At 43.7% G+C, this 16,331-nt stretch overlaps 1 protein-coding gene and 1 pseudogene across 1 annotated transcript; one reads left to right on the forward strand and one right to left on the reverse strand.

Moving 5' to 3' along the window:
- Positions 1 to 411: 411 nt before the first annotated feature.
- LOC126474713 (uncharacterized) lies at positions 412 to 15,787 on the forward strand. The gene is made up of 2 exons (XM_050102190.1): positions 412 to 908; positions 15,613 to 15,787. Exons 1-2 carry the CDS (start codon positions 412 to 414, stop codon positions 15,785 to 15,787), a joined length of 672 nt encoding a protein of 223 aa, XP_049958147.1.
- On the reverse strand, positions 6,743 to 6,897 carry LOC126476508 (5.8S ribosomal RNA; annotated as a pseudogene).
- Positions 15,788 to 16,331: the final 544 nt, after the last annotated feature.

Raw genomic sequence — 16,331 nt, forward strand, 5'->3', positions numbered from 1 at the left:
GTACTAGACGATGAAAGGGTGATAATTGGGGGAGATTTAAATGGGCATGTTGGTGAGAGGAGGAGTGGCGAAGACAGAATTCATGGTTGATGGAGTTAAGGAGAAATAAATGCAGCTGGCCACAAGATTGCAGAATACGCTGTATCTTTTGATCTAATGATCGCCAATACCTACTTCAGTCGTAGAAGAGAACAACTTATAACGTACAGTAGCGGATACCAAAAAAGTCAGTTAGACTACTTGTTGTCCAGAACGAAACACAACGGAAATTAAGAATACCACGGTTATATACAGTGAAAATATGGCTGCGCAACACAAACTCTTAGTGGCCGAGTATGAAATGGTAGTGGGGAAAACACGTAACTGTATCAATCGAGGAGAACAAAGAATAAACTGGTGAAAACAAAGGTGATGCGAGAAAAATTCAAGGAAACAGTATTAAGAGAAGTGAAGTTACCAGAGGATGTACGGGATTGGTGGAGTTATAATAGCAATGTAATTACAAAAGCTGGAAAAAACGTGCTGATTGTAACAACAGGAAAGGGACCACCAGAAAATAAGGAGGCATGGTGGTGGAATGAGGAGGTTCAGAAAGTGATAAAAGTGAAGAAAGATGCAAAGAGACAATGGGACTTAACAGGAAGACAGGAGGATAGGAAAGACTACAGGAGTGCAAGAAAGATGGCAAAAAGAGCAGTAGCAAAAGCAAAGGCTGAGGCAATGGAAGAGGTGTATGAAGAGCTGGAAAGAAGACAGGACGGCAGGCAACTCCTACGAACTGCTAAAGCAAGAGATAATACCAACGACATAACATCAATGAGGCAGTTAAAGGATGACCTTGAGAAAATCCTGAATAAGTGGAGGGAATACTTTGAAAGGCTATTGAATGAGGAAAATATACGAGAGAAGTATGTGGATGGAGATATATATGAAGGACTGACCCAAAGTATAAGTAAGGAAGAAGTCGAACACGCAATGAAGAAAATGAAAAATGGCAAGGCTCTAGGGGTACACCAAATCCGAATAGAAGCATGGAGAAGTTTGGGAGAACTGAGAACTGATTTCTCTGGGACCTAACGCAGAACATCTGGAAAGGAAAAAATAATGCCGCATGCGTGGAGAAGCAGTATAATGGTTCACATATATAAGGGGAAAGGAGATATCCAAAACTGTGGCAATTATAGAGGGATAAAACTGATGTCCCACTAAATGAAGATCTGGGAAAGAATAATTGAGAAGAGGTTGCGTCAAGAAGCTGAATTATGTGAAGAACAGTTTGGATTTATGCCGAGAAGAGGAACAACCGACGCAATATTTGCACTAAGGAAGCTGATGGATAGGGACAGAGAAATACAAACCGAACTGCATATGGCCTTTATCGATCTTAAGAAGGCGTATGACAGAGTGGCGAGGCAAAAGATATGGATACGTCTGAGAAGTAAATAGCCTGCCAGAAAAACATAGCAGGGTGGTAGAAGACATGTATGAAGGTGTAATGACACGAGTCAGGAGCAGGTCAGGTGCAACAAAGGCATTTCCAGTGAGAATAGGACTACATCAAGGATCTGCTCTCAGCCCAAGTCTCTTTGACCTTGTCGTGGATGTACAAGTCAAAGATGTGAAGAAAGAGGCACCTTGGAGCACGATATTTGCCGATGATGATATTAATTTGTGAACTCATCCAGGAGGCACTTCAAGGTACTCTTGAACAGCAGAGAAAAGCTCTAGAGGAAAGGGGAATGAGAATCAGGAGGGTGAAAACAGAGTATATGTGCAAAAAGGAGACCAAAGATCTACATATAAACCTGCAAGGAGAACAACTGACGCTGGTCAAGAAATTTAAACGCCTAGGCTCTTACATGCAGAGTGATGGACTGCAGGCCAAAATACAGCACAGGATAAATAGTGGATGGATGAACTGGAGGAAATTGAGCGGAGTACTGTGTGATATGAAGATCAGCTGCAGAGTGAAAGGAGAGCTTTACAAGTCTGTGGTGAGGCCAGCGATGTTGTATAGCGCAGAAATCGGCCAATTACAAAAGCCCAAGAGAAAAGATTGAAGTGGCAGAAATGAGAATGTTGAGAGTCTAAGGAATGCGTACATCAGGAGAACAGTGAAAGTGGGGCCCATAAGGAAGAAGATCCAACAAAGTAGGCTATGACGGTATGGACATATGCAGAGAAGAGGGGAGTACTACGTGGGGAGAAGAATTCGAGACCTAGAAATCGAAGGACCAAGGAGAAGAGGAAGACCGAAACTGAGAAGAATAACAAGGTAGCAGGTGACCTACGGGAGAAAGGATGGCTCAGAGAAGAAGCACTGGATAGGCATTTATGGAAGAGAAGGATCCAGCAAAGCAACGCCGACCCCACACGACGTGGGAAAAGGCTGAGATGATGATGATGATCCATCCTTAATTCCAACAAGAACACTCCCTCCTTCTATTGCATGACTTAATAGCAATAATAGTTAACCGTCTTTGGTCATAGAAGTTCCATCATAGCTTGCTGGGATCACATTCAGTATTTCAATCGCAGGTCGAAAAAAGTGTGTAAAATCGAGGTCGAAAAGGCCTTTACTTCAGTAAATGGGATATTCTCAAACTCCGCGCGGTGGAACACCGCTCAACATGCGCCCATGGAATTACGAATTCAACTGACCATTTGGCATGGCTGGGCAATAATTCGTCAAAATGGAAGGATCAGGTGGTGGGAGGGGCAATAAGAATCATCTCGGTTCAGTCCCATTATTTTAAGAATCCATTGTACTGGGCTGTTTGTTTCGGCAGGTTTCAAAAATGGTTCAAATGGCTCTGAGCACTATGGGACTTAACTTATGAGGTCATGTCCCCTAAACTTAGAACTACTTAAACCTAACTAACCTAAGGACATCGCACACATCCATGCCCGAGGCAGGATTCGAACCTGCGACCGTAGCGATCGCAGCGATCGCGCGGTTCCAGACTGCAGCGCCTAGAATCGCTCGGCCACTCCCGCCGGCTCGGAAGGTTTCCTTCATTCATTTTGTCGAATGGTTGCCCAGTCACCTGAAAAACATAGCTTTCCAAAACATTTTATAAGGGGCAGTCAAATGAAAACGAAACAACTGAAAACAGTAATAACTGTATATTATTTCAAAAGTGACAGCTATACAATACATTTGCCCCACTGTGAGATGGTCAACGCCTTGATGGAGAAACGTTTGGGGTTGCCATGATTTTACCCAGGCGTACGCCTCTTCGTCAGAAGTTTCGCTGAGAACCCTTACACAACCTCCACATAGTCCCGATCCCTGCCCACACGATTTCCAAAGTTTTGGAGCTCTGAAGGGAAGACATTTGTGGCCATCGATTTGCTCTGAACGAAGAAGTGCACAGATGGGTACACTCATGGCTCCATAGGAAACCGCAAACGTTTTCTCATGAAGATATTGGCCATCTTCTCTTACCGTGGGATAAATGTACTAACAGTTACGGCGATTACTTTTAAAATAAAAAACATCTCTTTCGTTTTCAATTTACTATCTCTTACATTAATGTTTAATTATGTCAGTCAAATTTAAAATACATGAGGCGTGAAAATAACGCAGATAAATGCAGAAGCGTGATCAAACGTGAAGTTTTGTAAGCAAGTAGTGCTGTCGGTAGCGTAAGTTGAATAAACGTTTTTAAAATTTGTTTACTGTTTCTTCCCTCTGAAGAGTTGTCATGAGTGAAATTTCTTGTTGGTTAGTTGTGATAATAAATCAAGAGGAAATTCCCAAGTTTTCTGTTTTGTAAGTTTTTCTACATTCATTTTGTCGAATGACTGCCCAGTCAACTTAAGAAACATAGCTTTTCAAAACATTTTGCAAGGAGCAGTCAAATGAAAACGAGGCATATGAAAAAAGAACTAGTAACTGTTTATTATTTCGAAATAGATTTTGCAGTCTTTCTCCTTCTTTCATTAATTTCTGCCCATAGTTGTGGTGTGCATATCACTGGCGTACTGGTGAACAGCGTGTGACAGCGATCCTCTTGTAAAGGTACTGAAGTGAACGCTACCATCACGCCGCCTCTCCCCCTCCCTCCCCCCCCCCCCCCCCTCCTACGACAACCCTGTTTCTCTGGCATAAACAAGGCGGTGCTGCCACTCTGGAGAGGTATTCATTTACGAAAAAAAGTAAAAACTTTTCACTTTCGGAACTAAATATTCATTTACGAGTTTGAACAACGTGTTACAAATTTCGTTGGCTCCTTCCTTTGTTTTCCTTTCAACATACAAAAGGAACCCAGCCTGAAGCAGAAACTGTATGAGTTTCTGACTTGAATTGTTTATGCAGCCATCATAACTTTCCATGGGCCTACATGTCCGAACGAGGCACTGGACCAATGTAATTTCCATGCACACTGCTTGTTGATCCCAGATAACTCCATTAACGGAATAAAACGCGTTACGCAAATACCAGACGTGATTTCCGCAATTTCTGTTGCCCTCTCCTCAAATTGTTAAAAACCTAGTATTTGAATCGGAGTTCTATCTTAAAGGTGTTCTTTATGTAAGCATATATGAAAACATTTACAAATATTCATATGATCATAGACTAGATATAAGCGTGGATCATTGTATCTTTATTGCGATTGCGTCACACTCAAGTAATTGTTCAAATGTTACAGCGTTTACAATATACGAGTTCCATTCATGGACGGAAAGTATGGGGGCTAATTATTTGTAGTAAACGCATTGACTGAGTTTATCACAGAAACTTGCTGGCAGATTAAAACTGTGTGCCAGACCGAGACTCGAACTCGGGACCTTTGCTTATCGCGGCCAATGCTCTACCAACTTAGCTACCCAAGCACGACTCACGCCCCGTCCTCACAGCCTTACTTCTGCCAGTACCTCGCCTCCTACCTTCCAAACTTTACAGAAGCTCTCCTGCGAACCCTGTAGAACTAGCACTCCTGAAAGAAAGGATATTGCGGAAGTTTCATATCAGCGCACACTCCGCTGGAGAGTGAAAATCTCATTCTGGAAACATCCCCCAGGCTGTGGCTAAGCCATGTCTCCGCAGTATCCTTTCTTTCAGGAGTGCTAGTTCTGCAAGGTTCGCAGGAGAGCTTCTGTAAAGTTTGGAGGGTAGGAGACGAGATACTGGCAGAAGTAAAGCTGTGAGGACCGGGCGTGAGTAGCTCAGTTGGTAGAGCACTTGCCCGCGATAGGAAAAGGTGCCGAGTTCGAGTCTCGGTCTGGCATACAGTTTTAATCTGCCAGGAAGTTTCATGTCAGCGCACACTCCGCTGCAGAGTGAAAATCTCATTCTGAGTTTGTCACTGTTGTCCTCATCAAAAAACTGTATTATCAATGGGTAAATCTGCAGTTATCTGCCAACTGCTGTTTAAATTACGTTTCTCTTGTGGATAAGATTAAATGTTATCCAAGATACTTTTTGGAGACGTATAGAGCTCAAGGAGAGGTGAATAGGTAATCTTCTGCAGCCAAGGTTGTTTGGTATTTTTATTTCGCAATGACCGGTTTCGACAGTATCTGGCTGTCATCATCGGATCTATGGAATTTATTTTTAACGTGTATACGTGCCCTTAGTTGTATTCTGTTGAAACCAATCATAAACTTAATAACCGATCTTGGTTGCAGAAGATCGACAGTACACCAATGACAGATCGCTCCCTGCAACATGCGCAGCCTGGACAAGGAGAAGTCTCAGCAGCGTCGAGTCCAGCCCTCTCACAAGTAAAGAGAGCTGAATAAAATAACTGCAACACAGTTTTCAAGCACAGATTCGTATTGCTTAAGTAATCGCGAGTGTAACGCTAGTAGGCCCAGGCCTATAAATCAATTATTAAAAAGTAAATGAAATTTAACTGACCGATTTATGTATAGAAATAAATTTTTCCCGGCCAACAGAAACCACCGATAGCTTGCCTCAATAGAAGACTATCGAATGATAGGAGTGCAGCAGTTTTCATAGCCACCAATCATGTAATTCGCAGAATACACGAGGTGGCGAAAATCAGCGTAAGTCACACTTCTGTTCGTCTCAAATTCAAGCCACAGCAATGTTGCTACGTAGAAAGACTGATTCCACATGCATCATACATCTACATCTACATCCATACTCCGCAAGCTACCTGACGGTGTGTGGCGGAGGGTACCTAGAGTATCTCTATCGGTTCTCCCTTCTATTCCAGTCTCGTATTGTTCGTGGAAAGAAGGATTGTCTGTATGCCTCTGTGTGGGCTCTAATCTCTCTGATTTTATCCTCATGGTCTCTTCGCGAGATATACGTAGGAAGGAGCAATGTACTGCTTGACTCCTCAGTGAAGGTATGTTCTCGAAACTTCAGCAAAAGCCCGTACCGAACTACTGAGCGTCTCTCCTGCAGAGTCTTCCACTGGAGTTTATCTATCATCTCCGTTCTATTGTAGCTAAATGATAAGGGATCTTTCTTTCTATGTATTCGCAGCACATTACACTTGTCGACATTGAGATTCAATTGCCATTCCCTGCACCATGCGTCAATTCGCTGCAGATCCTCCTGAATTTCAGTAAAATTTTCATTGTTACAACCTCTCTATATACCACAGCATCATCCGCAAAAAGCCTCAGTGAACTTCCGATGTCATCCACAAGGTCATTTATGTATATTGTGAGTAGCAACGGCCCTACGACACTCCCCTGCGGCACACCTGAAATCACTCTTACTTCGGAAGACTTCTCTCCATTGAGAATGACATGCTGATGCCGAACCTCTGCCAGACGTGGCCCGGGAACGGAATCCATGGACGGAACTGTGCGTTCGAAACGTCGATGTTCATGTGTCCTGCAGTTCACATGTCGACGCGCAGTTTGCTGCGTTCTTCATCGACCCACGAGCCGAGTGATCCACCGTCCTGGCGCCACCATAGTGTCACCAAGATGAATGCCGTGAGGTAGAGCGGCTACCTGGGTTGAAAGCAGTAGGAACGGTTCACGGTTCACGATTCCCCCCCCCCCCTCCCCCCGCACAGTCAAGTTGCACTGCAGCGGCTGAGATGGCTCGCAGTCCGGACCTGCTGGTGGCATGGCGCAGTGGACGCTCATCACTGGGCCTGTCAGACCCTGTGCGACCACTATCGGCATCAAATGGAAACTTGCAATTCCATTCTCAACTTAATATGCCGGCAGGGTGGTATCGATAGTCGATACAAGACAGATAGTACTCTCACTAATTCACCATTTAAATAAACACATAAATAAATAAAACGTACATGTGTATCCATAATCAAATTCACATATACATTACTAGAGGAGGCGCACTACCACACTACTTACCCATTGACGTGCGCCTTCAAAATGTTCTGCTTCACTGTGTGGTGTGCGTACTGTAAGACCTTCAGTACACACACCATCAGATTATTTGACTTGTCGCTCTAACGAAATAGGCGAGTGTCAGCAATATGTCTCGTGGTCTTATCGTGGTGTGTTTATCTTCTGCCGTTAGGTCAGACGATAGAAATGCCACTTGCACGCTTAGAGTAGCAGACTGACGGTGACCAACTTTAAACATAAGTTGATTAATTTTCACACACATTTATTAAAATAATAACAAGCATAAAAATTACTTAATTTGGTTCTGAATGCTATTTACAATTGACCATCTGAAGTTCCTTTGGTGTGGGTAAAAATAATAACAAGTATAAAAATTACTTAACTTCGTTCTGAATGCTGTTTACAATTGACCATCTGAAGTTCCTTTGGCATGGGTACGTTAATCTTATTCTCACATATATCTCTGATACTTGACAAAAGTGTCTATACATTTATCTTCATGGCTATATACAGGAATAAGGTAATCTTATTAGGTGCGGACTGAATCTTGACTATAGACTGGTACAGACAAATGTAGACTGACTAATCGGAGGTCTGTACACTCGTTATAATACCTCGCGCGTTCATGTATCACTGCGCGAGTGTGATGCGCGAGGAGAAACGGTTGTATGTTAGCAGCAATCTCAATGACTGCGTTACATATTAATATCGGCGGAAGCAGAATTTGGTCCGTCTCTATGGCAGCGCCATCTCGTAGTGCGGAGACGGACGAACGCTGCGCCTGCGCTGTTGTGCTTAGAAGGGCGCGCTCTAGTGGGAAAGTTGTGTACGCGCTGACTACGCGGAAATATGTACACAATACACTGCAACAGTTCCCACGATAGCTTAGTTAACTCAGTAACAAGATCACGTGCAGTGCCTGTCCAGCACAGTTACATCGAGAGAAATGCGTAATTGTGAAACACAGGTACTGAATATTTATGTTGCGTTCATTTAGCGTTTGCACCGGAGCCACTGCACACACACACAGTAAGAATAACACACAGTAAGAATAACACACATACAAGCAAGAGCTAAATCACAGTTTCATAAGCATAAATAGTAGAAATAGTAATATACTCAACATGTGCTGCCAGGAAATGCTACAAATCTCGTAATGTAATATGTATAGATGAACAGTCACCTATTTAATGTTTTATACGCCACTGAAAATGCATAACACGAATAGGTGAAACAAGTTTGACTATAAATATTTAGTTACACAAGATGGAGGGTACTCATTCTTCATAATAAACATAATTGGAAAACCCTTGACAGCAGTCCTTGCCATGATGGGACAAATGTTTCATAACAGCAGACATGTTTTCGTAACTCATTTTCAGACATTCTGTGCATACCAGTGAACAGCTTTGATACCAATTTTTGATGTGTCTGACCACTCTTAGTTGACCCATTAGTATCATGTTTGTACATTCTTTTATGTTTGAAATGCCAGGGTGATTACAACTGAACTTCCAAAATGCTGTAGAAATAACACCACTGGTCAGAATGACGTAAAGCTGCAACGGAATATTATCGGAGAAGGGCAAAAACGTATGGTAGAAGAAAAAAATAGTGTGAAAATTGATTAATAGATGGCGCTGTATGTGTCAGAATACGTAAATGGAAACATCTGTCATGTGTACGACCCATTGAAGTTGATCTAAACATGCCGGGTGCACAGCTTTTCCTCCTTTCGCGTCTGCAACATTCACCATGACTGTCTCAATGCAGGATCGTACTCTGCTTCCAAAGCTGTATTACAAGAATGATGACTGTGCACATGTCACTATGCAGACGTTGCGGACACTGAAGTATTTGAAAAAAGGCGTTGGTCCGATGACGGGAGAAAATGATTCGGTAATTCGAAAATACGGTATCTTTTGGTGTGCAACCTGGTGGAGGAAACTAACTGATTCGACGTCAGTGGAAGCCGTGGGCACAGCAGTGTAGGAGGGGACCAGTGGTGGTGCGTATGAGTATCGTGCACGGAGAATTGCCCGAAATTGGACATACCCGTGAGAACGGTGCGTAAAATCCTACGAAACATCCTTCTTTGCAATCCACTGAAAATTACCCATGTGTACGTGTTGCTCCCTGTTGATCTGCCAGGAAAAAGAGACCTTTGCTTCAGAATCTCTTGCTCGCATGGAATTGACAGTGATTGGCCGTGGAAGATTTTTGTGGACAGACGAAGCCCACTTCCATCTTACAGCATATGTCAATACACAGAATTATCGAATATGGGCAACGAAAAATCCACACTCAAATCAACCAGCACCACTTCATCCTGAAAACGTAACTGTGTGGTGAGGGTTTACGGCATCATTTATCATAGGGCCATATTATTTCGAAGGGAAAGGCGCTTCCGGTCCCGTTACCCCATCACTGGTAAGCGCTATGAGTGTCTTTTGCGCAACCACGTCATTCCAGCTCTACAACAGCGTGGATGTGTGGATGGGATCATTTTTATGCAAGATGGCGCATCGCCGCACATTGCAAATCCAGTTAAGCAGCTGCTGAAGCGCCATTTCGGAAATGCTAGAATTATCAGCCGCCATTTCCCTACAGCCTGGCCGTCCCAATCACCTGATCTTATTCCGTGTGACTTGCGGCTGTGGGGCGTCTATCTAAAGATGGCTTCAGTGTCCTGATTGCATACTTAGCTGCACTGATGGCACACGTATCGCAACGGTACCCCGGAAACACTTCGATCAGTTGTGGAACATGCTGTTTCTCGAATTCAGCTTGTTGCAGAAAACGGTGTACAGCATATTGAACATGTTTTCCACCAGTCGCACAGAAATTAATAATCCTCATTTGATTTTGATTGATGGTTTTTATGTGGTTCTTCGCCTCAAGACAATTGAAAACCAATGTGATTGATGTTTTTTATGCGATTTTTGGCTTCAAGACAACTAAAAAAAAACCAATGCGAGTGATGCTTTTTATGCGGTTATTGGCCTCAAGACAATTAAAAACCGATTTTTCCCATCCAATGTGATATTACCTTACCGTGGTGGATGAGCTAACAGTGTCACACCCATGTACACTGAGTAGTACAGTTTAACGTCAAACGTACACCTTAGGTATTGTATGATTTGTTTGGCGTTTCTAGTCTACCACTATTAAATTATGATGCTTGCAGCTCCTTCTATTGCTACATTTTGTAACTATTTGTTTTCTTCTTCCATACGTTTTCCCCCTTCTCCTATTATATTCCGTTGCAATTTGACGTCATTCTGATCAGTGGTGTCATTTCTACAGCGGTTTGAAATGGTGTAAGGCCAATTTCAGTGCTGAGGGAAAAGATGATGCAATGTTATAATCGGAAGATGGCAGTATAATCTTGACGCAACCACTTATCTAAATTGAATAAATACCTTACTAGCGATATCGACGTTTGGTTGCTTCTTCAGAGTCCATACGATTGTAGGCCCCATGCCCGATTCTTTAAAGAATCGAACCTCATCTATAAAACAGCTTCAAACATCTAATTACAAAGTAGTAATGTGTTAAATATTTGCCGTTGAGAAAATTTTTAGAAAAGCTTGAAATCATGCGTTAAGTTTGTTGTAAGTCGCTAAATGCTCTCATTATTCAATACACCATGAATAGAGTCTGGGTAATATGCGCGCCTTGAGCTACGCTGCCTCGAGACATATACACAGTTTCTGTTTATAATACTTTGCTTAGCGTGGCAAACGTTTAACATAAAACTAGATTATGAGGACATTTTAAATGTTTCAATTTGGCCATTATTTATTTGAAATACTCAAAATCAAATTTTTGTTGCCCCTGGATTCCTTTTTATTGGCAATCGGCAACTGGAATCGTACTCCATGAATAGCTTTAGCCGCTTAGTAATATACTGCGACGGGAAAGTCGTGACATCAGAAAATAATGTAGACTAAAGAAATTTCGGAAACCTATTTGTCTAGGTAACATATTTCAGTGATTAATATTGCAATATCATGGTACTGTAAGCGCGAGATAAGCCGTTGCAAATGTGAAATGCTGGTACATTAATAAATGATGTAACAGCCAGAATGTTGATTGCATGCACTGCATTCATTGCTTACGTGCATGCATTGTTTTGTACAGCCGCCGGTTATCAATTTGGAGGAAGGAGTTTCCTGTCAGTTGCACATGGTCGGTCAGTAAACGGACGGTTAATGCTATTTATGGACGTTGCTGGAATTCTCGTCCGGTGATGTCCCATGAGTGCTCAATGTTGTTGTTGTTGTTGTTGTGGTCTTCAGTCCTGAGACTGGTTTGATGCAGCTCTCCATGCTACTCTATCAAGTGCAAGCTTCTTCATCTCTCAGTACCTACTGCAACCTACATGCTTCTGTATCTGCTTAGTGTATTCATCTCTTGGTATCCCTCTACGATTTTTACCCCTCACGCTTCCCTCAAGCATTAAACTGGTGATTCTTTGTTGCCTCACAATGTGTCCTACCAACCGATCCCTTCTTCTGGTCAAGTTGTGCCACAAATTGCTCTTCTCCCCAATCCTGTTCAATACCTCCTCATTAGTTATGTGATCTACCCATCTCATCTTCAGCATTCTTCTGTAGCACCACATTTCGAAACCTCCTATTCTCTTCTTGTCTAAACTATCTATCGTCCATGTTTCACTTCCATACATGGCTACACTCCATACAAATACTTTCAGAAACGACTTCCTGACAAATCTATACTCGATGTTAAGAAATTTCTCTTCTTCAGAAACGCTTTCCTTGCCATTGCCAGTCCACATTTTACATCCTCTCCACTTCGACCATCATCAGTAATTTTGCTCCCCAAATAGCAAAACTCCTTTACTACTGTAAGTCTCATTTCCTAACCTAATTCCTTCAGCATCACCCGACTTAATTCGACTACAGAGTGCTCAATAGCAGACAGATATTGCGATCTAGCAGGCCAAGGTAACATGTTGACACACTGTAGACCGTGTTTGGTTACAACAGCGGTATGTGGGCGAGCGTTATCCTGCTGGAAATCATCCCCCCCTCCCCGGGATGCTATTCATGAATGGCAGCACAATAGGTTGAATCACCAGATTTACGCACAATTTTGCAATCAGGGTGCCTGGAGCAACCACTATACTGCTCCTGCTAACATACAATTCCAGGGAGGGTACAATGCGTCTACCACGCACTGAGGTTGGTTGCAGGCCCTCAACTGGCTTCCTCCTAACCAACATACAGCCATCACTGCCACCGAGGCAGAACCTTTCACCAGAAAACGCAACAGATCTCCACTCTGCCCTCCAATGACCTTTCTCTTGACGCCACTGAATTAGCAGATGGCGGTGGTTTGGGGCGATGGAATGCACGCTATATGGCGTCTGGCTCGGAGTTGTACTTGAAGAACCGATTTGTAACAGTTAGTTGTGTCCTTGTAGTGCCAACTGCTGCTTAAATTGCTGCTGCAGATGCAGTACGATGCGCCAGATCCGTACGCCAAACACAATGGTCTTCCCTCTCGGTAGTGCTACGCGGCCGTCCTGAACCTGGTCTCCTGGCGACCGTACATTCTCGTGATCACCGCTGCCAGCAGTCATCTGCAGTGGCTACATTCTTGCCAAGTCTTTCTGCAATATCGCAGAAGGAACACCCGGCTTCTCGTTGTCCTATTAGACGACCTTATCGTCTTAAAGGTATTCTTGACTAACATCAACTAGCCACGTCCAATCTCGAAGGTAACTAACTCTCATTACAGCGTGTATTTGAAGCAAACCTGATTTGCATCCTCATACTGGCGCTACTAGCGCTATTATTATGCGACTGGCATAAAACCTGAGTAGACATTTTTCAGATGCAGGAACATTCCTACCAACTTTAGTTTACGTCTCACAACTTGTTCTTGGTGTTGCGACTTTTTATTACGTCAGCGTAAAATGAGAGAAAAAAGAGAAAAAACATTAATTTAGGTTGATGCAAGTCACTGAACGGCCTGGTCGACAAATTCGAATCATTTTAAAAAGGTAACTGCGCTCATTTAGTGCAGCTACGGAATCCTAAACACCGGCTCCAGCTGACTGTTTTACGTACCTCCCGCTGTTTGGGCGACACGCGTTTTATTTCAGGATGCAGAAGGTAACACACATATACCGAACTGTGTAGCAGGGTCCCCTGAACAGACGTTGTTTACACAACACACGCAGCCGTCCCTTTGATGGTCATGCGGCAGACTCGCGCGTCAGGTCAGCGGAAGCTTGAGGGAGAGAGAGATAGGAGGGGGTAGTGGGAGGTCCGCCCACAACTGGGCCGGATATGAGTCGCTCACAAAACACTCACAGGAGGAAGGGGGGGAGGGGGAGAGAGGGAGGGACGCGTCCAGTTCAACCGCGGCAACGATACAGGGCACCGACGCTATCTGTATTACCGCAGTAAAGTCTCCCATCTGAGTGCAGGTAGTTCAGTCCTCCGGAGAGTTTGAGCACTACGTTATCTCGCCAGACAACAGAGGCGTGAACGATATGTTTCTGTTTGTAACGGCCACAGCTTCAGATTAGCTCGTTAACGTAATCGGCTTTTCTTGCGTTGCCAAAGCTTCTGGCCGTGTTACAATCCGTCCCGCTGTCTGCGATGCACGCATGCATAAAGTATCAGTCTGCTGCATATGGAGTGTGGCGGCTCTGAATTGACGGCTTCTGGACATTCCCAGATCCCGTCTGCGTATCGAAAAACTACAGCACAGTGTAAATCTGTGACCGCAACATGGGCCTGACTGAAATTCAGTCTCTCACTCATAATACAACTCAGCGACAATGTCAAATCTCGTCTTCACTTCCTGGCAATATCGCAGTGGAGGTTACACTACATTTCTAAAACAGTCGGGACAACAACTGTTGTTAGCCCCAGGGACTACAACTACGAGCCGAAACTAGTGCCTTCTGTGCATTATGATGTTAACTGCAACAAACAGACAAAGCACAGTTTAGCAGATCTAGTTTTCAGCTATGAACTGTCATTGTGGGACACAGTCAGCACCATTCTTCATGCGCATTTGTCAGCAATGAACAGGAGTCCGCATGCCGCGCTCGTAAAAAGACCTGAACCACCTCAAGGTAGCTACTGTCTTGCAACTGAGACAGCATCAAAATGTGGACGACGTAGTCCGTTATTCTCAGGCCAAAAGAGAGAGAAGTGTCGAGGTGAGTACGGTGGACGTGGCACGAAAGTCAACCCACACTTGCCATGGAGTCCAATGGTCGCAAAACTGTATTGTGGCCTGGCGTTAACGTGTTACAACCTGAAGTTTGTCTTCTTCTCCCACTTGACCCTCTAAACATGGGTCAGTTGCGTCTTGTAGCTCTAGACTACAAGACATTCGAAAGGATCACTCACTGAATAACGCAGAGGTCTGTGCACACAGATTTACATGCAAATGGTGGTCTTTAATTATTTCTTTCTTACAGAATTCGCCTATCGTCTGTCTATCGATTGTTCTTTTGCGTTCCTTCTCAGTGTTGACACCACGTCTTATCTTCAGAGATATGGTGGTCAGTAATTTTCACGTTCAGAAAAACAATCGCGGTTAATGTTCAAGAAACGATTTTTCAGGCTTGCAACAGTAGTATGATGTGGGTCCTTTTGGTTCCATAAGAACTTAATAACAATACCCTGCAGTGATACACAATTCTCCCTCTCACCCACAGCCATTTTTTAATCAAAGTTTGAATCGAACTGCTTTTTTTTCTTTTTTTTTTTTGTAATTTAAGGCCCAACAAACCTTTGGTATCGGACACATGAGGCAACTTCTCGCAGAGGTACGTAGAACACCCTCCCTTTTTGGGTAAGAATTTAACAGAGTTTCACTAGAGACGACAACTTTTTTAAATTCACGAGGTCTTTGCGCAAAACGTTCTTCTTTCCACGTTTCAAAGACATTTTTGCCGGTCACTTTTTTATGAATCAATGTAGACCTCCTTCGCCTAGTATCCCATTTACACTGAACTGAAATGAAGTGCACTAGTGAATCAAAGACCTATCAGTAAGTTCGCCAAAAAATTGTTTCTTAAATACTGTGTGGAGTACGGATTTACTGACATAATACTAGGACTGAACACACTGAAAACCACAACGGTAGGCCATTTCCATCACAAAATGGAGCTTGCCGCGAGTCGATAGGTCGCATCCGTCTTGCGAGTGGCCATATCTTTGGCCAGAGAGCGCAAGCGTTGTGGACTGAAGTCGAACCGGCAAGCAGTGAGGCGATGTTAGAAGGAAGCAAGCGGTTCTGTGTGCCTTGGAGCTGGTACGCGGCCCGGGGTCGTGTTGGGAGTTCCTGGAGTCCTGAGTTCGTCGCTGTGATGGTCCGTTGGGCACTGGCGACATGGCTGGGGGAGAGCACGTTGAAGTATCAGTTCGGCGGGGCCGCGCAGAGCTGGGAGATGCTCGTTAGCAACAGGCGGGCAGTTGCGGCCTGAGGGGAGTATTCTGCGTTGGGCCTCCAGTTCCAGGAGTTACAGCACTGGGCATCTTGAAAACAGCTGCAGTCTCCTGACGAATCTCCATTAAAGGTACTGGGTAAGCACGTTTTGGAGTGGTTCACTAGAATTCATCTGCCATGCTATGTCTTTCCCACTGTTATTTTCACGTTGCGCAATTTCATCTGTGTGTTCCCAGTTGTGTGTCTGCCAAGCGCGTGCTTGTTACCTTATCGCCTTTGCCGAGTGAACCTTTTTGGGGCGAGGCTGTTGCGACTGTAACCTGTCGTATCGTTTTGGCTAACCTCAGTATCCCATGAGGAAAATCTTTCGGGTGCATTTATTCGTACTTTATTTAATATCTTCATCTTGATATATGTATTTGGTAGTTTACAAATTTAACAAGTGCATCTGACGGCCTCCGCATCTAGCTTTTGAATTTTACTGCTTGCTTGTAACCGTCTTCATCTTGGTAAGTGTATTTATTAATGCGCTTGTTGGTTTATAAAATTAAGGAGTGTTACTGTCGACCTTTGCAACAAGC

The sequence above is a fragment of the Schistocerca serialis genome, chromosome 4 (assembly GCF_023864345.2).
Source record: "Schistocerca serialis cubense isolate TAMUIC-IGC-003099 chromosome 4, iqSchSeri2.2, whole genome shotgun sequence".
Taxonomy (NCBI): Eukaryota; Metazoa; Arthropoda; class Insecta; order Orthoptera; family Acrididae; genus Schistocerca; species Schistocerca serialis.

Bases quoted from the DNA above. Each gene is read 5' to 3' on its own strand.
- LOC126474713 (XM_050102190.1), top strand. From the start codon at position 412: ATGCGAGAAAAATTCAAGGAAACAGTATTAAGAGAAGTGAAGTTACCA. The intron at 909-15,612 runs GTATGTGGATGG...TGTGCCTTGGAG, and splicing joins GAGGAAAATATACGAGAGAA to CTGGTACGCGGCCCGGGGTC.